General features: G+C 46.2%; 1 protein-coding gene and 2 gene segments (V, D, J or C); all 3 read left to right on the top strand.

The window, feature by feature from the left end:
• Positions 1 to 5,880: 5,880 nt before the first annotated feature.
• Positions 5,881 to 24,568, top strand: part of LOC108403386 (T cell receptor beta constant 1-like) — a 38,376-nt gene continuing 19,688 nt past the window's right edge. The window contains 2 exon segments of the C gene segment in view: positions 5,881 to 5,944; positions 6,066 to 6,356. Of these exon segments, the coding sequence occupies positions 5,896 to 5,944; positions 6,066 to 6,356 (340 nt within the window).
• Positions 11,065 to 14,922, top strand: LOC140850041 (T cell receptor beta variable 29-1-like). The segment is given in 3 exon segments: positions 11,065 to 11,216; positions 11,480 to 11,818; positions 14,743 to 14,922. Coding segments are annotated over 3 exon segments (556 nt in total).
• Positions 20,719 to 23,963, top strand: LOC108403392 (anionic trypsin). The gene is made up of 5 exons (XM_017670529.3): positions 20,719 to 20,758; positions 21,576 to 21,735; positions 22,769 to 23,022; positions 23,352 to 23,488; positions 23,773 to 23,963. The coding sequence occupies exons 1-5, from the start codon at positions 20,719 to 20,721 to the stop codon at positions 23,923 to 23,925; spliced, it is 744 nt and encodes a 247-aa protein (XP_017526018.1). The 3' UTR covers positions 23,926 to 23,963.

Below are 24,568 nucleotides of genomic sequence, written 5' to 3'. Positions count from 1 at the left end.
TCTCATGTGTGTTCTGATAATATTCCTTTCTCTTAAGAAAAAAAAAAAGCTGTTCCTGTGTGGTGATCTCCAATAGGTTCTTCACAATGGTATAAAGGTCATATCAAAGTGTGGGCAAAGGGTCTGTTTGTATTTATACAGAGGATCAAAGCCTAATTTGGCTACCCAGAAAACGAATTAAGATACGATATGAAGAACTTCCAATATCAACATCCTCTGAAAGAGTCATTCCAGAAGATGATCATCAAAAAACTTCAACAAAGATCCTGGCACTGTTGCAGTTGCAGCGGCATTCATCCCACCAGTTCCTGGACTTGCCATTGGAATGAAGAAGGAGATATCTAAGCTGGCCTGTGCATACAGTAAAACAACAAATTTGACTGGATCTATACTGTTGGAACTCAACCAAGAATTAGGAGAAGTGCAAGATGCAGTGCTCCAAAATTGTGTGACTATAGACTATCTACTGTTAAAAGAACATATGGGATGTGAACAGTTCCCAGGAATGTGTTGTTTTAATTTGTCTGATTTTTCTCAAACTATTCAAATTCAGTTAGACAATATCCATCATATCATTGATAAGTTTTCACAAATGCCTAGGGTACCTAACTGATTTTCTTGGCTTCACTGGAGATGGTTGGTAATTGCAGGTCTGCTTTTGTTATGTAGCTGTATTCCTATTATGTTAATGTGTGTATGCAATTTAATTAGTAGTTTGTTAAAACCTATACATGCTTATGTTACTCTACAAGAAGATATGTCAAAGAAATAATCAATCTTCCCATGTTTTCTTCCGTCTGCTACTTCTACAGCTTTTCTTCTTCCTTCCTAATTAGAACCCTTTAGTAGAATTTGTGCCTCATATCGAAAATTACCGAGTATCATAATTCTTCCAAGTGGTAAAGATACCTCAAAACAAATGCTGGGCATAGAAGCCACAGGGCATAAATCTGCAAAGAAGTAAAAAGCGAACCTTTTCAAAGAATATTGCTTCTCTCTCTCACCAACTTTACATTTCCCTGTATGGCCCCAGAAGATGACTGGTTAGCCAGAGATGGGTAAGATTCCTCAAGGGAGGAACAACCTAAGACAGGCACAGTTGCAGGGGGGCCATCAGGTGAGAAATTGGGGATCCACAGAGGGGAGGCTTAGAACCTCACCCCCCCTGTTTTGAGAGAAATCTGCATCCGTGGATGTTTTATTGCCTTTGTCTAGCTTGGATTAATACTTAGTCTATAGGCACAGACCTGATCATCTACATTTGCCCTCTTACAGCACTAAATTATGTTTTCTACCTTTATCTTGCATCTACCTACCACTTCAGCATTTTATTAAAAAATAATAATAATAATGATAATAAGGGAGAAATGTGGGATTCACATATAAATCAAGTATAAAAATCAAATGAATAATCATATCTAACTTGATTGTTTATAGTTCATGATGTGGGATCAAAACTGAAAGTTTCTGTGATGACTGCCCTTGCACTGTTCACCGTGTAAGAACTTATTCACTATGTAAGAACTTGTTCGCTATGCTTCAGAAGATTGGAGACTGTTAAGAATTAGGCTTGGGGTTGATTAATGATTGTGCATTGAGTCCCCTATACAGAATTTTATTGTTGTTAACAACCATATGATCAATAAATATGAGAGATGCCCTCTCAAAAAAAAAAATATATCTCATGTGTGAACCAAAATTTGTATTTACCAAACAAAAATATTACACTCTGCAGTAAACACTCTGTTTCACTGTTTTAAATGTTAATCTCTAGTTGGTCACATAGTAGGACAGAACCCAAGGTCCACAGTAGGAGAGAATCCATAGAAGGACAAAATATAAGAATCCAAGTTCTGTTTCTTCATCTTGATAAATACAAGGCTCATTTTAATTAACTGTTTAAATAGAGAAATGGATAGCACTGAAGGTGCTGGGACAGCAACTATGCCTGAAGGGAGAATGAATGGTTCCAAACTTCAAGAAACTTATTCTTGAAATATTACTTGTCGCTGAGCCAGGCTGTGACAGGATACTGCATAACCAGGAGTTCTCCAAATTAACTTCCATGTAGAAACGATGTTTGTTAAGTGATAAATGATACACACACACACACCCATATATGTATGCACACATACAAACACATATACCTATCTGTGTGCGGTTTATACATATAAATGTTTATATATAGAGAAAAACAGAAGTTGTTCATAACTTAGGCCAACAAAAGGCTTTTTTCTGGAAGGAGTCTTACTGTTTTTGAATGGGGAAAAATCCTTTTATTGACTTCTATGTACAGGGAGCAATTTAAATCTTAGTCTAATACCTTTCATTGAAGCATGTCAGATCGCATTGTGTGTTTACAGATTTTACCAAAATAGATGGTTTCAGACTTTGCATGTCTTGCAAAATGCAAAAATCAAAAAGAAAACCATCCTAATAGAATAAGACTGACTTAGGGTTTTAAACCCTTCGCATAGCAAAGAGACCAGGGAAAACTGAGGTTCAAAGGGTCTCCATGTTGGGTGACTGTGCACTATGCTTGACTTGAAGTAGGATTCAGTCTGTTGGATTAGATATTCAATGTGTATAGTAATACCAAAACTATGAAATTTAATCTGAATGTTTATGATTGACTATTTTATGTAAGTACGAAAAGCATAGAAACTACTGTATAACCACGACTGGTTGTATTGTGCATAGGCAATTTCTCAAAAAAGTATATACCGTGAGGAAATTTTAATAGATGAAGTATGTGGAATAACTACAGGTAGAACTTTACTGGAATATGTAAGTCTCATGGTGGTATCTGTTGCTGCTTAGTTTTGATTTTTGATTTTAGATTTGTTGCTGATTTCTGTTTTGATTAGTAGTTCTCAATGCACACCAACATTGCCTGGTGAGTTGGGGCTCTTTGTTTTGTTTGTTTGTTTGTTTCTTTTTTCTAGTGATAAGGACACTTAATGTGAGATCCCTCTAGACAAAATTTTAAGCATTCAACCAGTACTGTTAACTCTAGGCACCAGGTCTCAGAGCAGGCCTCTAGGACCCTGTATAACTGGAGCTTTATACCTGTTAACTCAGATCCCCTCCCCCTAAACACTAGCATGTTGAAGGTGAAGGATTAGGTGAAAAGAATTTTTCCTTTCCATGTTTCTCTTGGTATAATGTTTTTAAGCTTTTTAGTACAAAAAATTCTAATCACAAGAGCAGAGGGAATAATAAAATGAGCCCTGTTACCCAGATTCAATAATTAAAATGTTGCCACCCTTCTCCCATTTCCTCAGCCTTTTTGGTAGTTGATACATTTTGAAACAATTTCTGGACATCATAATGTTTTACTGCAGATTTTAATAAGCTTGAAAAAACAATAACATTTTCTTAGATAACCATAATACACCTTGCCTAACAAAATTCTTTGTAATTCCTTAATATGATATACTGCCAAAATTATATTCAAATTTCTCCTATTACCTTGAAAATGCCCTTTTCAGTTTGGTTGTACATTTAATCATGATGTCTCTGAACTTCTTCCTCCTCCTCCTCTTGTTCTTCTTCTCTCTGCAGACAATGTGCCCTATTGCTTGGACCTGGGGCTGGCCATACCCAGAGCCCCACTTGTGACCCACCACTGTCCCCACCACATCACCAGGTACACCTGCACATGCAGGCACAGGCACCATTGTCTCCATCACCCATGCAGAAGACAGAAAAAAAAAAAAGGCGTTTAATAAAAGAAATTAGCACATGGCCCATGTGAAGAACCACCTCTCTCTATGTACCTACATCTATGGAAGCAAATCAATAGCAGAATAGAAACATCTGGACCTAAATATTGTCAGCACACTAAATGCACACCTAAGGACAGACAGGTAGGAAATGAAGACAGATGGGTTGGTGATACTTTGCAAGACAAGATGCCAACCTGGATACAAAGATGTCTCAGGAAGCTACCAGAAATTGGATCAAATTTCCTAAATGCTAAAGCCAGTCATTTCAGAAACAGAGAGCAGCACAAGAGGAAGACAGAATTGGAGCCAGAATGCAAAGGCAGACGTATTTCTTCTGACCACCTTGGGGTAACAGATTCACCAGAAATTCAGGGGGAAGGAATGGATGGTAATGTCCAAATTGCGCTAGAGTTTGTAGCTTTTCCTTCCTAGCAGGAAAGCAAGGCCCAATGCTGCTTGGGTGAGGGACCGATTACAAAGGTATGGCGAAGCTTGGAGAAGCAACGATTGACATGGTAGGAGGACCCTTGGTGATGAATGATGGCTTAATGTCCTTGGTGGCTGAAGAGGGCATATTAAGTACAGTTTCAGTTTTATAGGTTAGAATTTGTTGAAAAACACTCCTTACAGAAATATTTTGGAAGGCAAATCTAAAAACACAGAGACTCACCTCAAAGTCTAACATAAGGATGCTGAGTAAAAGAAATTCCATGTCCATGAAGAATTTTGACATACTGCCTGATGCAAAGTTAGTATTCAGTGGCTGATGCCATGCATGGTTATAACCAACGTGTGTATTTATTGCTGGTCAACTTGTTGCCTTCTCATCATAACCCTGTGAGGCTGCTACTTTAATTAGTCCCATTTTACATATAAGAACACTGAGGCCCAGAATTTTCAGTCACGGCCCATAAGTAACAGAAGTAACAGCCAGGTTTCAAACCCAGGCAGTCTAACTCCAAAGCCTGCCCTTCGAACCAACACACTATTGTGGTAATTGTTGTTATTATATAAAATTGTGCTAAAAACTAAAATGACTGCAAAGGACATATATTGAGAGAGAGAGAACAGTAGTTTTCTAAAACAAAAAATACCCTCCACTTTCAGATATTGAGACTCATCATTAGAAGGATTCATAGAACTTAGCATATTACTGTAGTCATGGCTAAGATTCATGACACAAACCTAGAAAGGATACACAGCCAGATCATAAGGGGAAAAGACACAGGCAGAGTTGGGAAGGGACCTGTGGAGTGGCCTTATACTTCGGCCAGCAATGAAAATGCAGCAACCTGTATGCAATGGTGCTGCCCAGGGAGGCCCACCAGGGACTCAGCAGCCCAGATAGTTTTGGTGGCTGATGTTACAGACTGAATTGTGTCCCCTCAAAATTCACATGTTAAGGTCCTAGCCCCACAGTGCCTCAGAACGTGAATGTATTTGCAGATAAGGTCTTTAAAGAGGTGATTAATGTTAAATGAGGTCACCAGGGTGGACCCTTCCTAATCTGACTGGTGTCCTTATAAGAAGAGGAAATTAGGACACAGTCACATGCAGATGGGAGACTGTGTGAAGACACAGGGAGAAGACAGCTATATACAAGACAGGGAGACAGGTCTCCAAAGAAACTGACCTTACCAACACCTTGATTTGGACTTGTAGCTTCCAGAACAGTGAAAAAATAGATTTCTGTTGCTTCAGTCACCCAGTTTGTGGTACTCTCTTAAAGCAGTCCCAGGAAACTAACACAGCTGGTCACATGAACACCCTCTGCACAGCGATACCAAAATTCCAGACTCAAAGAAACAAAGCAAGTATTCTTCAGAAACTACACTGTTGTGCAAGCAATCTAGGCAAGATGACCGACACGTACCAGTTACTGAATGATGGGAATACTCATGAACTAGCTCCCAATGCAAGCTGAGAGCCTGCCTTCCCAGCAGGTCCTTCTAAAGGTAGCCATCGCATGCTACTGTGTTAACTTTCTTCTACGCACACAATGACACTCCCATGAGGAAAAGGGATGGCTTTCACTCTAGAACCTCTTAACTCTCTAGAATCTAGAGGATGGCTGTGGGATCATGAGCCTGGGCAGGGGCAGTGACATCACAGACAATCAACCTATAGCCTCGCCTGACAGAAGACCCCCTCTCACCTTGAACCTGCCATGGGAATCAGACTCCTCTGTGGTGTGGCCTTTTGCTTCCTGGGGGCAGGTAAGTCCGGGCAGTAGGAGGCAAACCCCTGTCCTATTTTTCTAGACTCTGAATATGAGACTTTTCCTTCATCAGGCTCCTTGTGGCCTCTTTTTCCACCTTATCTATCCTTCTCCCACAGGGCTCACAGATGCGGAAGTAACCCAAACCCCAAGATACCTGGTTAAAAGAAAGGGAGAAAAAGTTTTCATAGAATGTTTACAGGATATGGACCATGAAAGAATGACCTGGTATCGGCAAGACCCAGCTCTGGGGCTGCAGCAACTCTATTTCTCATATGGCACTGGCAGTACTGAGAAAGGAGATGACGTCCCCGAAGGATACAGTGTCTCCAGGGAGAAGAAGGAGGCCTTCTCCCTGACCATGGAGTCAGCCGGCACCAACCAGACGGCTGTGTACCTCTGCGCCAGCAGTGAATCCACAGTGCTGCAGAGCCACATCCTCTCACACAAAAAGGGCAGATGTCAGAGGGAAGTAGCCCGGACTCGGGGCTGAGCTGCGCTGGCTCCATGACACATTTATGCCCGTTGGAAGAAAGGTGGCCCCGAGGAAGAACCAAGCCCACAGGCACACTTCTTGGTGTTTTTCAGGCTGCGCTCACCACCCTTTTCCAAGACAGGCGCCTTTATGAAGTTAACCTGCCCAACCTTATACATTGTCCCCGCCCTAAATCTATGGGACTCTGCCCCAACCAGAAGTCCTCTCACATATTCACAGGGAAGAAGTCCCACTCGACCACTTTTCACCGCCGGGTCCTTCCCATCCTATCCTAGACCCCGTTACGATAGCTTCGCTGCTTAGCTTCAGGTCTTTGTTCTTGACTGGTAACCTTGACTGGGATTTCACTCGAGGGCAGTCACACACTCTAAACTCCTTAAATAAACTTCAGGTAAATCATGTGCTGATCAACAGACAGTTTGGAAATTTGACTTCTGTTCATTCAACTTAAAAAGAGAAAAACTTTCAAGATAAAAAGATAAATCTTTTTCCAGATTCTCTAAATGGTCAATAATGCTTTATTGGAAAATTCTGATCAGGAAAGGGATACACGACGATACAGAGGGTGATAGGAATTAGTCAGGCTGTGTCTGCATTCTCAGTCATCTGGAGAAGTATCTGTTTATTTTCAGAATGAAATATATTCCATCCTGTCAGTAAATATTAATTGGGCCTCTCCTGCTTTGGTATTAGAAATCCCAGACTGAGGGGAATTTGCAAAAAAATTACTGAAACAAAGCAAGATATGAAAAGATGTTTTGATTCAGGGCTAAGATTTTATATAGGAGACTTTAGAGAAAAGAGTAAATTAAATCAATGCATATTAAACATTCAGGATTAAGTTCCTATGAGAGACATGATTTGAGCTGAGTTTAGGTCAAAATAAAGGCAATAGGAAATATCAAAAGAAAGAGCTGTCCTGTGATGTTTTTTGTGAGAAATCCTACTGGAATAAAAGGGTGAATTCTTTCTCTGAGAAAAGGCAAGAATTGTTAGGGAGTGTTGTGTATTTTTTTCAGTTCTTTTTCCAGCCGCAACAAAGAATTGAAGGGCAGAGACATAGTAGTGAAGCGTAGTAAAAGTTTTATTTAAAGTTGAAGAGAAAAAGTGCAGGCGACCTCAGGGAAGAGAGGTGCCCTGAAAAGTTTAAGTTTTATTTAAAGAGAGCAAGTGCACACTTGGAGAAAGGGGAGTGTGAGCACCTCAGAGAAGAGGCGCACTGAAAGGTTGAGATAAAGTTGTAAGGCTACACACTTAGAAAGTGGGGGGGACCTCAGACAGAGGAGTGCACTGAGAGGTGTAGGGCCTGGGGTTTTATAGGCGGCTGAGGATTTTCAGGAATGCGACAAAGGGCCAGGTGCAGACCAGACAAATTGTCCCAGGATGTTCGTCTTTGTTAAGACATTAAGTTTCTTTTTTTTTTTTTCCTTAACTTAACACAAGAAATATACTGCTTTGATTCCTTTCCAGAATACCAGCTACTGTCTGGAAGCATATCAAGACTGTCTGCCCTGCCTCCAGTGTGGGCTGAGCCACTGCCTGTTTGATTAAAATGCAATCTTAGCTCAAAGATAGAATTCTTCCTGAATAAGCGGGGCCTTTTAGCAGGTACTAAAGTAAATCTTACAATGGTATGTTCTAATTGACACAGTGAAAGCATAGGCTATGCTGAGATACTTTTCTTTATCTGGGGAGTACTCAAAGTTCCAGGCCAAGTTGCTCCTGGCCTTCTGTGCTTTCTATTTTTAACTGGTTAACTCTATGAGTCCCTTCTAGTGGGCTTTATTGGCCTTATTCTCTTTCCACCCCTCTCAGATCTGTTTTCTGGCCTAACAGAATCACAGGTCTCCTGGCTGAGGTCAACATCCAGAACAGAGAAAACACAACTTCACAGAGTCATATTAAATAACAGAACACATCTATAAACATTTTTCTTCAGTGGATTGTCAGGGCATCTGGGAGTCCTAGAATGTCCCATAAATTATTTTATTTGCTGCAGCAAGCATTGCACAGACTCAAAGGATCAACCTCAGGAGAGGGGACATTTCACTGTGGATGGAGCACTGCTGTCCCATTTCCAGTGCTATGTGGCACCACCCCCATCACAGCTTCCTCAGCTCAGTTGAGACCCTGGTAAAAAAAAACACCACACCAGACCCACTTCCTGTCCTAACACGGTGCCACCTGCTCCTTCTAACACCTCTCACCACGCTAAGGACCTGCCACTCAAGGAGGGAGATAGAATACAGTAGTTGAATGGAAACTGTGCAGAGATTGAATATCGTACAGCAGAGTGCTTAAGACATATAAAGAGGTCAAAAGAATTGTACATTAGGACAGGAGGTTAGAGATTAGAAATAAATTGAAAAAGTGTTCTAAGTGAGATAGGGTGGAGACAGGAGATAAGCACCATGATTGGTTTCCCAAACAAGCTGACATATAGACAGTATGACAGGAAGGATTCCATCTTAAGACAAAGATTTCATTTTAAAAGCCAGAAGTGAGGAGGTAAGATTCCTAACATTCTCTGGTAAACAGACAATAACTTAATCCACCTTAAAACAAGGCGACCCGTCTTAACTGATAGAAAGAAGCCACTATCCTGGGAAGGAACCAGATCAATAAATTTCTTGTGTTAAGTTTATTTTACAGAATTGGCCAGGGGACTGATAATAGAAGACAGGAGACATAGTGTCCCTCACCAGAGATAAGCATCCTGAGGCCACCTTAGAAGTCTATACCCCCGGCCCTTTGTCACATTCCTGAAAAAAAACCCTTAAAAGAAGGAAGCCCCAGCTTTGTGTGTGTTTCCTCTTCTTTGTGTGACTTTAAACAAAGCGTTCTCACTGCTCAACTAAATTGTGTTTTGTCTCTAAGCTATTCCAGTGGTGTCTTTGTTTCTTTAATATTTCATTCTATTTCTAAGTCTTCACTCTCTGATTTACTCCTGATAGGTAGGAAGGGGCTGCTGAGAGCTCAGATTTGGGCCTGCAAGTTCCTGTCGCCTGGGTGACCCAGAGGGAACTGCAGCTGCAGCAGCCCGCCTGAAAACCTCCCTTCTGTGGGACGTTCTCAGAACATGATCTCACTCCATCCCATGCTCGGCAGCTCCCCGAGATCCTGGGGTGGTAGGGGCTAGCCCCCACACCATGCAGATACAAGTGGACACGAGGTGCCAGGTGACCCCAGCTTCAGGAGCTGGCGAGAGAGACTTCCCCATGCCGGAAGGTCAGCAAGCTCCTGCTCTGTCCCTCTGCATTTTTCTGCCCTCAGCTGCCTGCAAGGCGCTGCCTTTCATCACCACTCCTGCTCTAATGAATTATTTCTTTACCTACACTCTTCCAGCTTACTTGAAAATTCTTTCTCATTCCGAGTTAAGAACCTCCCCACCGTCCAGGTTGAGGTTTCACCTGGTGCACAGGGAGAGACCTCCCAGATGCAGCTGCCTGACAACATAAGGAGAGGTCACAAAATAGACTCTCAAAAGCACATAAAATATCATTGATGTCTACCATAAGGGCACAGGGAAGGATTCAGAAAATCTAAACCATTACTGAATAAAGATATATCACATTAAGGATACTGAAAAATTCATAGAAAGAAAAAAATGCTATACTAAATCTCAAAAAAGCAGGGCTTTAAATTATGTGACTTGGGTAAATATAACGATTTCTTCTGTGTTGAATGGGAATATGAACAGTCCTCACTTGGACAGGATGGAGAAGAGGGTGTGGCCCTTCCTACAAGAAATAGGGACAGTAATGGGGAAGGAAGTGATTTTTTCTTCTCAAGGGAGAACTGGGATGTCTCAAGTAGTTTACTTTAACATACAACAACCGTGATATACAAACACTGTTTTCCACTAATTACAAATAGAACCTAAATTTAAATAACTTTCCCAAAGCCAAACAGCTGGCAAACTCAGGGTTGGAAGACTAAATGTTGTTAAAAGTGAGTATTCTTCCCAAATTGATCTATAGGTTCAATAAAATCTCAATTATCATCACAACCAAATTTTTTTAAAAAAGGAAAGCTTATTCTGAAATGTATATGTAAATGTATAGGTTCTCTGGGGAGGCGGGATTCTGGTTAACAGGCTGTAACTCCAGGGAGAGGAAATCCCGGGGCAAAATACCTCTAAAACCGAAATTAGTCAAAAGGAGAAATAAAGTTTTAAGACCCGTTTATTGCTTACAAACTGCGGCCTGGGGCCGTCTCTTTTCTGCTCCTGCAGAGGCAAGCAAGGCGCCCCCTCAGCCTCTCAGGTTCAGATAAGCCCTCCGTAGCCCAGATAATTACCCATTGATATGGGGATGAACTACTACTCTCCACCTCTTGGGAACGCCTTTGGATATGCAGATGAACTAAAGCCAGGCAAGATATTCTGGAAATATTCCAATTTTATCCACGAAGGCGCTGTGTGACTTTCCAGGCCTGACCACTGGTAACTACCCAAAGGTTAGCACATATACGGCATACGTGGTGCTCAGCGATGGTAGCTGGGGAGGTGGTTGGAAGGCAGTTGCACGCGTATGAATTAAAGAGCCATCCTAAGTGAAGAGCCACACAGCTCCACTAGGGGGCAGACTACTTTTCTCCCTGTTCTGCAGAAGCTCACCTACTCCCGGAAGGGAACAGAGACACAGTAGGGAGGGAACTGCACATGGCAGAGGAAAGACGATCTTGAGTTTGACTTCTTAGTGCCTTTTCCACAGGAAGGTGAGAGGCTATCACCTGATGATGCTGACTAGCCTGCTGCTTCTCCTGGCACAAGGTATGAGCCTTAGCCCGTGGGGAAGTGGGCTAATGCTAACAATGCCAAGTAGCCAGGTAGGGCATCTGAGGCCACCAGCCAGAGGATGTGGGGGCGATGCTGGGGGAGACGGTTCTGATACAATAAGAGTTAGCAGAACCAAATGGAGGCAGCTCTCCAGATTCTTTGGGAGCTGAAGTGACATTGAAGCAAATAGTAAAGGGACCTTCCTGCCCGAGGACAAGCTGTCAGCCTTAGGGATTTCTCTCCCTCTCTGAAACCAGGCTCTGTGTTCGGTGTTCTCCTCTCTCAAAAGCCAAGCAGGGCCATCTGCCAACGCGGGACCTCCACGGGCATCCAGTGTCAGGTCGACAGCCAAGTCAGCCTCATGTTCTGGTACCGCCAGCGCCCAGGACAGGGCTTGATGCTGATGGCCACTGCGAATCAGGGCTCCGAGGCCACTTATGAAAGTGGATTTGCCAAGGACAAGTTTCCCATCAGCCGCCCAAACCTAACATTCTCAGTTCTGACTGTGAGCAACGTGAGCCTGGAGGACAGCAGCTTGTACTTCTGCAGCTCTGACGCACAGCGCTGGGCACCCATCAGAGACCTGAGCAAGAACCGCAGCTGCCTCCTACCCAGCTCCCATCCAGATGAGCCGTGGACCCTGCCAAGGCTGGCTGGAGGGGGAAACCACTGCTGTAAGGCGCACAGCTGTTCTTGTGCTTGTCAGGGGCGTGGGAGTGAACAGCCGGCTAGGGATGGAGAGCGCATCGTGGGGATAACTAGACGGCTCCAGCCACAGACAGGGAGAGTGGCTATTGCGAGGCTGAGGATGAAATTTCTTCCAGAAGACTGTTTACAAATACTCAGTAAAGATAATCAGATACAGTTTGTCTTTAAATGGCAGGGTCAGAAATACCCTTGAACTATTCTATCTCAGGGCTATATCTAGCTTGTTCTCTATCAGTGTAGCTCAGAAAGGCCTTATCATCTGGATATCACAGTGGTTCAGTTTCACTGATGGCTTTACACTGGTCATTTTTGATGAATAGGAATTATAAAACACCCTAGATGCCCCAGTATGACACACACATGCCAGACCAGCATGAAATCTGCAAACATTCCAGGACCTGCCACACTGGTGAGCTTCTGAGTGGTCAAGAGGCCTGGAGTATGTTGGGTTATCCCCCCTACAGTGAGGGATAAGGTGTTTCACCTCATATCACCTGCCCTGGAGAAAGGGGTGCAGTGCTTAGCAGACCTCTCTGGACTTTAGAGTAGCATACACTGCAGGTGAGCTGCTGCTCTGGCCATCTACTGTGTCATCTGTAAGACTGGCCCAGGGCAGGACAGGCTTCTGTAGCCCAACAAGCACGAGGAAAGCTGCCCCAGGCAGGCCCGGGCATTCTGGAAGTGCCTGTGGCAGATAGGGGTGCTCTGGGGAGCCACTGCCATCCCCCAGTAAGAGAATCACAAAGCAGATGCAAAGAGTTTGGGGGTGAAACCATGCTCTTTTCTACCTGCTGACAATGGTTCTTCCTTTGAAAAGCTGCTCGTGACCCTTTACTTACTGCCTCATCGTGGCATTCAGAAATCTCTGCTATCTGACCTTCAAATCTGTAAAGCTGGACATGCACAGAGTATTCTCTTATTGACTAGAAAGTGCATAGTGAAGAGCAGACTCAAGTTTCAAGATAAGGTCGGGCTCATGATACCCACTCGTTTTCTACTTCCTTTACCATCAATCCATACCCAAGGTTGTGTGGTGTGGGTAAAATTGCAGTGTTTCCAGAATCTCTGGCCAGGCGTTAGTACATCTCCATATCAACAGGTGTTTCCAGAGGAGGAGAGAAGTAGCCATCTCCATATCAATAGGTAATTACCAGGGCCAGTGAGGGACCGGGGACACAGGGTGGAGTTTTTTGCTCTGCTGCCGCAGCCAGGTCAACAGAAACGCAGAACAACTGCTTGTAAGCAATAAACAGGTTTCTTAAACTTTACAAATAGGAGTGATCATTTTTTAAAGCATTTTGTTCCTTGTATGTTTTTGAATCATTTAGTTTCTTTAAGGCTATTAACCCTCTATTTGGAATTTTTATCAGTGATTGCCAGCATCTGATGACTTCTTAGGTATGGTTTTCTTGTAGTTTCTGCAGATTCATAGTGTGGAGCTTATTTCCTCATGCATTCTATAATTTTACATTGTTAATAAAATTGGTATTCATGTTTGGGAATTCCTTAAATCCTGGACTAAAGGTGGGTTTTCAAAGAAATATTTAATTTTGCCTCTGTCAAGCATAAAAAAATGACCTGATGTCTTTTTTTTTTTTTTTAATTCTCAGTATATATCTTCTTGGCCAGTCAGTTTGTTTTTTTTAATTCTCAGCATGTATCTACTTGGCCAGCATGTATCTTCTAGGCCAGTACCAGCCTACCCCAAACCCCAAAAGGCTGACTACTCAGTGCCATAGATACTCAGAGGAAAGTTTTTTAATCCTTTGCCCAAAGTCAACACCAAGTAAAAGAATATTGCTTGTTAGCTGCCTGTGGGGTTATTATTTTAGTTTGTGCTTTCACCAAATGTGTAGCTCTTCCTGTATCCTCGCATCGTGGAGCAGGTCTTCCCATCCTGCTCCTCCCCCTACACAAGGTCCAGTGGGTCTTTCCCAGTTTCCATGCACACTGATTCTCCGGGCCTTGGGGACCCACATGTATACTGGTTTGACCTAAGGGGCCCAGAGCTAGCTCATCGTCCTTGCTCAGGCTCCCGTTTCCCTAGGACATTGGCAGATTCTCCTACAGGCATGCCTTAGACTATGGAGGACCTTTCTGTATGACAGCAGAATGTTCTCCTTAGAAGCGGTCTAGCACAGTGGTAGGAGCCTCACCTCCATCACCACCCTGGCCGGAGTTTAAAGCTTAGTTCTGCTTTATCACTAGGTGTGACCTTGAACGAGCTCCACAGGTTCTCTCTCTCTTCATGTTTAAACTGAGGATAATAATGATGCAAAAACATCAGGAATGAGAGTTTGTTATATGAATGAGGTGAAATCACCCATGTAAAGCCTAAAACACTGTGCCTGGTAGTGACAAACATGCCATTAGAATTTAGTTCCTGCCTAAATTTGTTTCTCACTGTAACACGTGAAATCTTATCATTAGCAATTCCTTCCTCAGGCATTGCCTTCTCTGGGAAAATTTTTTCTTTTATTAACGTTTTTTATCTTCTTTTAGCTATTGTAATTAAAGATAAATGCATATTATATAAACTACAGAGATTGTTAAAATCAGATCATAGGATACATCCTATTTTATAATTTCTTATTTTAACCCAACCCTATTTCCTAAATGTCATCTCATGCCAAAAAATATACTTTCATTCACTTTTATAAGAATATTTCAATGTATTGATGACCATCCTTTATATATCTGTTTCTACAATCAAAATCAAAGTCAAGGTAAATATCCATATGCTAAATGACAAAAAGCAATAGTTGTGTGTGCTAATTCATTTCATTATAGATTCACCAGGAAATCATGAAAGCCCTCTGAGGCCCACCTTCCCGTGGCTGGCTTCTTCTCATTCGGGTCTCAATACCATCTCCCCAGAGAGGTCTTTCCTGACCACATAACCTAAAACAGCACTTGTCAGCCAGCCCCCAGCCACTCACATCTATTATCACTTTATCCTATTTCAACACCTTATCACCATAGTCTGATATAAATCTATATGCCACACATACATAATATATACTCTTTATTGTCTGTCCCCATTGCTGTAGCTCCTCACATGTGTGTGAACACACACACAAATGACAGAACTGCGTGAAAGCAAGGACCCTTTCTACCTTCACTGCAGTTCCCTTACAGCTCAGAGAAACTCCAGCAGTGTTACAGAGATTCAGCAAATATTTCCTGAGCGTTATGAATTGAACCATGTTCCTCTGAAATTCATATGTTGCAGTCCTAACTCCCAGTATTTTAGAATGTGACTGTATTGAGACATAGTGATGCTGATGAGGTTCTTGTTTGCAGAGTCGAAGAATGAATTTAGCAAACACTTAGGGTAGGAGAGCCAGGAAGAGGCTTTTACTTAGAGATACAGTGAAAGGACAGAGCTCCTGGCTTATGCCAGAAGAGGACAAGAGAGCCAGTAGTGGTGCATTGTATAGGGGTTTTATAGGCAGTTGAGGATTTTGGGGAACCGAATAAGGGCTTAGGGATGTGGACGTGTTAAGTGGTTCCTGAATATTTAGAATTAACTTAACACAAGCAACTTCCTGCTCTGATGATTTCTCCCTGAGATACCAGCATCTTGGTCTGGGGGCATATCAAATAAGGCCACCTGCTCAGCCCCCAAGGTGGGCTGAGGTATTATTTGCTAAAGAGTAAGTTAAGAATCTTCTTAACTTCCTGGGTGTTAAATGCAACCTTATCTTTAAGGTGGAATCCTTCCTGCCCGTTTACTATGTTGTTTATGGCAGGACTTGCTTGCCATTATTAATTGTACAGATTTCAAGTCACCTATCAGGTCTGAAGGAGGAAAAACACCGCATAGGCCTGGGCCTTTTAGCATGATAAAGTGAATCTTACACATGGTTATAAACGATTAGCATAATGAAAACATGTGCTACTCTTCTTTATCTGGGGACTATTAACTGATCTCACTGAAGACTGACTCTAGAGTTTAATATTTAACACAGAGTTTTGGTAGGGGCTTTCCTTGCATGTAGTTACATTGCTCTGACTGCAAATATCCTTCCTTGCCTTTTTTGGAGGCCCTCACCCTGTTCTGTCTAAGCCCATGGTCCCTGTCTCAATAGGGTCTTCAAAGAGCTAATTAAGTTAGATGAGGCCATGAAAGTGGGCCCTAATCCAATCTGGCTGGCATCCTTATCAATAGAGAGATTAGGACATACAAGAAGAGACAGCAGGGTTGTGCCCACAGAGGAAAGGCAGGCCGTGTGAGGACACAGTGAGAAGATGACCACCTGCCACCAAGGGGAGAGGCCTCAGGAGAAACACCCTGCCGACTGCACCTTGACCTTGGACATCTAGCTCCCAGAACTGTGAGAAAATAATTTCTGTTGTTTAAGACACCCCATCTGTGGTATTTGGTCATGAGAGCCCAGCTAATACACTGAATTAATAAATACGATTCTGAAGAAAAGAGGAGGATTTGCTATGCAGGAAAGATTTCCCTGGAAGGAAACCCCACAAGAGCATTTGAGTTCAGACAATATAAGCCCACCTGGAAATGAACAAGGTTGTTCTAACAGGGCCGGAAAGGACACCTCAACCTTTATATCTGAATGGAAAGGTGGCCCAACAAGGTGAGCCCAAGGCTGGCAGAGGGAACAGATGCTCTGTGTTCCAGAGATGGGAGCCCTGAACCTGGTCACACGTACTGGATGGTCCTCATTTTGGAGCTGCATTGGTGCGTGTGCGGACCAAGCCCTCAGAACTCAAGGTCTGACACTTAGGAGCCTTTTGGAGACCCGTCTGGACAGGAAGTGTACTGACCAGGTGGCTGCCATCCAAACGGGCAACACAGACTAGAATTTTTTTAAGGCAAATGAGTGGAGGGGACTCAATCAACTGATTGCACTTATCACTGAGCATGGCTTGTGGTGCCCAATCTGGATCTAACATGATTTAGAAAACTGAGTACACATGTCATTCCTCAAGCCCTGAGTGTCATGGAGTAAGTCACGGCTCCTACAGCAGTAACAGCCTGCCTGCGTATTCCCCGTGGACCCCCGCCTGGTTCTCTTCTGTTTGCTCTTCAGTAGACTCTGGTCCTAAGCAGCTCTGGTAGGCCTGGCATGGGACAAGGAGTGCTGGAAATGTGAACAGAAAGACCTCGCATTGCAGGATCCAGTCTATCTTAGATAGTGCTAAAGCCTCAACTGTTAGACACTCCCCCATTCACCCCTCTATAGAAACCTGGAAAATAGATAAAATATGCAAATGGCTTCCCTCTGGGCATAAAACTTGCATTTAAAAAACATCTTCTTTGGCGTCAAAGTGGGGAACAGGAGGGAAGAGGGGAGGAGGGGTGAGTTAGTCCATTCAGTCACTCACCATGGCCAGGCTGTGCCTCTTCCCCTGGGACTCACTCTTTGGATTCTTCTAGAACACACAGAGCACCCCTTCACTACTGGGACTCAGTGATTCCCAGGCTTGGGTATTCAACAAAAAGTTCTCATTGGATAAAAAGAAATTGTGCCATAGGGAAAATACATAGTTTAGGAAAAATCATGGGGGAAGAAAGGAGCTGCGAGATTAGAGGGACAACAGCCTGGAATTTGACAACGTGGCTGGACACTGGGGAAGGGCACTGGGGCTCCAGAAGGAGTTTACCAGAAGTGGAGGAGACAAACCTGAGCTGGGAGGCCTGGGGAGAAAAGTGTTAAAACATATAAAACAAATAAACTAGTAATTTGGAAACTGACCAAAATCTACTTTTCAGACCACTGGGAGGTCCGAAATGCTGCAGTGTGTAGCAAGACTATGGGAAAATAACTGCTTAATAGGGAAAGCCTCTGGTGACATGTCACATTCATGAGCCAGGCGATCCTGGAGAAGTCACTTCATCTCTGGGTTTTAGATTCCTCATTGGTAGAAAGGGGGAAACGGTGTCTGCCACCTACCTCATGAGACTGCCCTGAGAATCCAGTGAGAAGGGAAGCCCATGGCTCTATGGCAGAGCCTGCAGCTCTGGAGTCAGAATTACCGGACCTAAAGCCCATTTCTACCGCTTAAAGGCTGGGCAAACTTGGGTGAGTCCCTTCACCTCTAGCAGGCTCATTTGTCATCTGTAAAATGGGCAGCCCCATCGGTGGTTATGATAACCAAGGGAAGAAACGCCCATGGAAAACTTACACAATGTTTGGTACAGTAAACACACAGAAACCATTCACTGTTATCATAATTGTAACTAAATGACAGTGGTTTGACATGCTAAGCACCCAATGTGAACTAGGAGAATGTCTTAGAGGAATAGTCCAGGATGCAGAGTGCCAGGAGCTGCCTACACTTATCCAAATATAATGGGGGCAAAAGTGGGCCCGCATCCGTCCTACACATCTGAGCCTGGAGTATGAGGTGACAGTCTCCCCTGTAACTATCTTCTCTGCCTGTCAGGTGAGTCCTGCTACTTTCAAGAAAAGCGACTTCATATTATGTTGTGGGTGTGATCGTTTATGCTGAGGAGGAGCACAAAATATCAGGAGAAGGCTCATCGAGTCTTAAGGCTTCAGACACAGAAAATTCTCCAGCTCCTGGGTGTTCCCTTTAGACAGTCAAAGCCACAAACACCTATCCAAACATTTTCTCCCTTTTCCCCATTTCTTTGTGCTACCAAGAATCACCTCTCCATGGTGTCCCTGTCCAGGGTCTGTAGCAAGAATCTCTCCTTCCCCGTGAAGCAAGATATCCTATGAGGACCCCACACAACAAGGGGACAAAACTAAACAGCTTATGTGGTGACATTACGGGAAAAGCCCCTATTATCAAAGCACAACCTGGGCCAGTTACCTGGGAGCACAGAGAAGCATGTCATTCACGCCTTAGATGTGACATACAGGGATCCAGGCTCATGGCAAGGTAAGGCTCGAGGTCAGGTCCCAGTGAAAGACTCATTCAATCATTATTTCTGTCAGGGAAACAAGGGTCAGGAGGAATCCCAGTGGGTCCCCTGGGAACTCCTGGCTCGGTCCCAGTAAGCCCTCTCTTAGGTGCCACCTGCACCAGTTCCCAAACTTCACCACACTTTCCACGTCCTCCTGTAGCCTTGAGGTCAGCTATGCCATTTTTAGATCAGCGTTCTTGGGCAAGAACAGAACTTCTCTGATTCTTAGTCTCTTCCTCCATAAATGGAAATGTTTTGCACTTCTCACAATTAAAACATTTGTGAAAGATCAAACTGGAAACTCAACACAAAAAGCAGCATTTCACTGTGTGTGAAAGCTCTTCAAAAGCTGTCAGGCACTGTACAAATACACCACTTTCCCACGTAGGTATGAGCCCATGAGGACCCGTGGGGGTACAGTAAGCAGACGTGGGAGCTCTGAGCAACGGCCTCCTGCTGAGGACGAGCTGGCTTCCCACTGGACCCGGAGACGTCCTAGGGCCCCCTCCCAACCCCACAGACCCCGCTTTGCTCTTTCCCCCAACCTTGGCTAGTTTCCATTTATTCCCATCTCACCACCAGACTTCTGAGATTTCCTTACTTGCTCACTACTTCCAAAAATATTTGCTCATTTCTACCTTCAGAGAATTCAACCGTGAACCCTGCCCACCCCTGCCCCTCACTACCCCTGAGCTCAGAGGAGCTCAGGAGGAGTCGCTTCCTCAGAGGGCTCTTCTGGCTGGCTCACACCATTAGACAGACTCTAGCTCCGTGCATGCCCCTCTCGCCGGGTGTGCCTCAATAAATCCTAAGGCTGTGTCTTGGTGGCCATGGCAGGTCCCAAATTGAGAACATTTCTAGGAAGAGTAACTCTGCACTGAGCCCAGCACTATAGTCCCACTGCCTCTAAGGTAGAATATTCCAGAATTTTCCCCCTTCCATCTTTGTCATCAATCACCTAACACTCGACCCTCTCACCACATGCTAATCTCTCGCCTACTGCTGCTTCTCTGATCAGAACCCAAATTTACCACAGTCCGACCCCATGTTAATGCCGGACCTGGAGCACAGAGCCCTCGCTCAGGCTGGCAGCTCCCAGCAGGTGGGCCGGTTTGCATCACCATTGGTTCGGATCCCCAGGGCGACCGTGAGGCTGCTTAAGGAGATCCTGGACGGCGTGAGAGATGAGCAAGAGCAGGGTCCGGGGGGTGGGGGAGAGGAGGAGGCAGCACACAGTACTGGTCTCCTGTCCCCCAGGTGCCACGCCTCCTCCTTGCAAACGCCCTGGGGGGAAGAAGGCAGAGGAAAGCCCAGGCTCCCAGGAAGCGCTGCCCGTCCTTTCTGGTCCCCTCCTGAAGTTGGGAACCTGATTCCCCAAAGTCTCGAATTAGAACCAGTGGTTTAGCTTTAGACTTAAGAGAAGGGGCCGCATGCTTACAGACACAGACCTAGACAAGACCTCGTCCCTGTCATGGGGGCTGCGGGACAGCCCAGCCCGGCATCAGCCCTTCCTGCAGGGAAGTTCAGTAAGTCTCCCCGAGGTCAGAGGCCTTCTAGCGGCCCGGGTCATTTTTCCTCCTCCCCTTGTCTCCTCGATTTAAGTAGGTCCAGCTGTGGCACCTGGGGGCTTGGCTTCTTCTGCCCGCCCTGGAAGCCTGGCAGGAATCAGCTGGTCTTCCTCTCTGTCCTCAGAAGGTAGTTTCCTTATCACCTGCAGGTCATGGAGCCACGGAACAGCCAGCCTAGAGCTGATGCAAGACCCTGGGAAGGGGCAAGCTGCCCTGTGCGTGCGCGGGGAGGGGCGGTGGCCGCCCCTCACGTCGCCCTCCCCTCGCCCAGACAGCTATAAAGGCTCGCTACCACCCACTCGGTTACACCTCTGCCACCATGCATCCACTGCTGATCCTCACCTTCGTGGGAGCTGCTGGTGAGTTCCATCCGCAGGCTCCGCCGGCCCTGCAGCCAGGCCTGCCCGCCCCTGCCGACCCTGATGCTCCAGCTCCCCTTCCCTCTCCTGGGCTCTCTTTAAGCCCCGCCTCTCTCACCTGCTGCCTGACTCTGCTCCCTGCCCCATCATCCATCCATTTCAGAGCTTTATTTGGAGAGGCCAGAAAGGGAAACCAGGTGAACTGGTCCAGAAAATGAACCAGGGGTCCTGAGGCTTCGTGCCGACGGCTCTGGGATAACCCCACCTTAGCTGTTCTTAACCCCAGATGCAGCTCAGGTATATAGGAGTATACCCATAAAGAATGCTCGTGCCAGGATCCTGCCCCTAGAAGTTCTGACCTAATTGGCCTGGGGTGTGGCCTGTGCACTGAATTTGTACACTTCGCAGATGATTTTAAGATTCCCAGGTGTGCAGCCTGGGTTGAGAATTACTGTTTTATTGGCTAGTAGCAGTGTCTACCTTTGTTCTACCTAGTGGGCCTGGGACTGCTCTCCCTAGACTCACTGTGAAGATTTGAGCTTTGAGGGAACCTGCGTACAGCCGGGGCTACTTAGCCAGATTTTCCTGGCTTTGCAGATTTTCCTAGGGCCTCAGCCCATGCAGGGTTCCCAGCTACTGCCCTGCAAGCACACAGAGAGAACTAAGTCCTGTGATCCCTTGTCGGGAGGGAGCACTCCCAGGCTGATCTCCCATCACTGTGCTTATGAAGGACCCCAAATAGCATGATGCAGCCACAGGGCTCAGGCTACACCCTCCAACAGCCTGCTGAGCCGGCTTCTCCCTGTCTTTGCTCAAGTCGCTTTCCCCGCTGATGACGATGACAAGATCGTCGGGGGCTACACCTGTTCGGAGAATTCCATCCCCTACCAGGTGTCCCTCAACTCTGGCTACCACTTCTGCGGAGGCTCCCTCATCAATGACGAGTGGGTGGTGTCTGCTGCTCACTGTTACAAGTCGTAAGTGCTGGACCCCTCACTGCAAAGCCCACCTCCCAGGGACTTCTCAGAGGGCTTGGGTCAGTCAGGGGGAGGGTGCTGAGGCTGGGCAAGGTGAGGGGTTGGGAGGGCAGTGATGGAGGGGAGAAGTTACTGATAGCAGCTGTCACGGGAGCTCTGCTCATGTGTGTGTGTGAAGAAGGCACATGAAAGAAGGTCTCTCATGCCCAAAACGAATAGATAAAACAGCAATCTTTGGATCAGAAAAGCAAGAAGGGGCTATTTTGGGGTGGCAAGACCCAATGGGAAGACAGGCAAGGGCCTCGGATGAGTAACCTTTGCTAGTTGATTACACACTGAAACCAATGAAGAAATATTCAGAAAACACTGATGCCTGGGTCCTATCCTAGGGCAACTACGTCACAATTTTCAGGGAGAGGATACCAAATATTGGTGAATTTTTAATACTCTCTACCTCTGGCAATTCGACAGCAGAGCTGAGAATTACTGTCTAGACCAAAGGGCTCTCAATCAACAGGAGTGTGCAGCGGAACCCCTGGGGGGCTTGCTAAAACACAGATTGCTGGGGTCCACTTCCTTCTGATATGGCAGGACTGGGGTGGGGATGCAGACTTGATAGTTCTAACAAGTTCCCGGGTGATACTGAGGCTGCCTGTCCTGGAGCACACCTGGAGAAACCCTGGGTTAGAGCAGACAGAATGAAGGTCCTTACCAGACCAGAAGGGATAGGGTGGAAGTCACTGCGCATAGTTAGCAAAGGTACAGTGGGCAAACAGCACATCAGGGACTTCAGGTAGCTTGTTTCTGCCCAGGCACCAGGTGGGAAGGCAGGCTGAGTGCCCTCCCCACGGAGCCCTTCACTCCGCCTTCTCCACTACCACCTGATCTGAAGCAGGAAGCTTCTTGGTCTCACATCTGCACTGACCTACCAGCCCTCTGGTGCCCACACCCCCACCCCTGAGTGGGGAGCTCCAGAGCCCTGGGGAAGTGGGGATGTGGAGAAAAGCCTTCACGGTGCTTCCCTTCCTAACAGCCGGATCCAGGTGAGATTGGGAGAGCACAACATTGATGTCCTGGAGGGTGGTGAGCAGTTCATCGACTCGGCCAAGGTCATCCGCCACAGCAAATTCAGTAGCTGGACCCTGGACAATGACATCATGCTCATCAAGCTCTCCTCGCCCGCGGTCATCAGCAGCCGGGTGTCCACCATAGCTCTACCCACCGCCTGCGCACCCGCCGGCACCCACTGCCTCATCTCTGGCTGGGGCAACACCCTGAGCTCTGGCAGTGAGTGGGACCCTCATGAATTCACCCTCGACTCTTCCACATTTCCCAGAACCAAGCATGCCCCCAAGCTTAAACCTCACTACACACAGCACTCTGCTGGGGACCAGAGAGATGCAGTCTCAAGGAGCTGGCACCTAGCATCGGAAGATAGGACAAATGTAGCACTTGTTATTGTCACTTCTAGGGAAGGGTTTGCAATGGTCATTCTGGGACCAAGATCCATTGCTGGGGTCCTCTCCTAGCTGCCCTCAGGGTCAGCACTGGATTGCCATCCCCTTCCTGGCCTGACCCCTGTTTCTCTTTCCCTGATCTCCTCCTGCTCCTCAAAGCCAACTACCCGGAGCTGCTGCAGTGCCTGGACGCCCCGCTCCTGAGTCAGGCCCAGTGCGAGGCCTCCTACCCTGGGCAGATCACCGACAACATGGTCTGTGCTGGCTTCCTCGAGGGAGGCAAGGATTCCTGCCAGGTGATTGGACCCTTTGCATGCCGAGACCCACATGGCCAGTGGGAGCGGGATTTGAACACCCAAGCCATGGGGCTGCTAGAGGCGGACTCTGTGCGGTGGTCCTGTGAGAAGTGAGGGTGGCTAGTTTGCATGTTGTCTGCTTGATAACAACAGAGAACGGGCCACCCAGGACAGAGCGATGGAGCACAGAGCTGACCCAGCGGGGTCTTTTAAGGTCCAGATCACGTATGGTTTTGTTCCCCATCTCTTCTTTTTATAAACTTGTCCCATCTTCTTCCCCCAAGGGTGACTCTGGCGGCCCTGTGGTCTGCAATGGTCAGCTCCAAGGAATTGTCTCCTGGGGCTATGGCTGTGCCCAGAAGAACAAGCCTGGGGTTTACACCAAGGTGTGCAACTTTGTGGACTGGATTACTGAGACGATAGCTGCCAATAGCTAAGCCCCAGCCTTCTGACGTTCCTATGCTAATAAAGTGGGTTTGCCACAAATGCCAATATCCGTTCCTGCTCCCTCCCGCCCCCGTGCTCTGAGCTCAGACATGGTCTATCTCTTAGAGATGAACTGCGCACCCCACTTCCCAAAATGTGTTCCGTGGATGAGATGGAAGCCAAAAAATAATAAGCAGGGGTGAGGGGGACTATTTCCTAGAGGAAAACCCATGGCAGAAAGGCCACGTTAAAGGGGCCCCTTCCAGTGGTGCAGACAAGGAAACAGATTCAGAGAAGCTTGTTAGTTTACCGAGTTCCTCGGCCAGCAGGTGGTGACCCTGGGGCTGGACTCCTCATTGGCGCCTCTCCAGGTCTCAAGTGCAGGGCTGACGTGTGCCCGCGTGGGGAGCCCACTACCTCCTTCCCCTTGTGCCTGGAGCACGCACGCTGGGGAGACACCTGCCCGGGCCACCTTGGCCTCTTCCGAGGCCCCATCCGCACGTGCTCTCTCCAGCCCAGCTCGTTCTCCCTCCAGCCACAGGAGGTCCCAGGGGCCCCCTTTCCCAGCCACCTGCTCACACGGCTGAGGGACACGAGAGCTCTCTGGGTCTCCAGCCCTCAGGCTCCTGGGAAATCTGCCTTTGTTTATCCCTC

Source organism: Manis javanica, chromosome 6 (assembly GCF_040802235.1).
Source record: "Manis javanica isolate MJ-LG chromosome 6, MJ_LKY, whole genome shotgun sequence".
Classification (NCBI taxonomy): Eukaryota; Metazoa; Chordata; class Mammalia; order Pholidota; family Manidae; genus Manis; species Manis javanica.
Note: the sequence above shows the minus strand (reverse complement) of the source record. Positions and strands in the feature narration are given on the sequence as shown.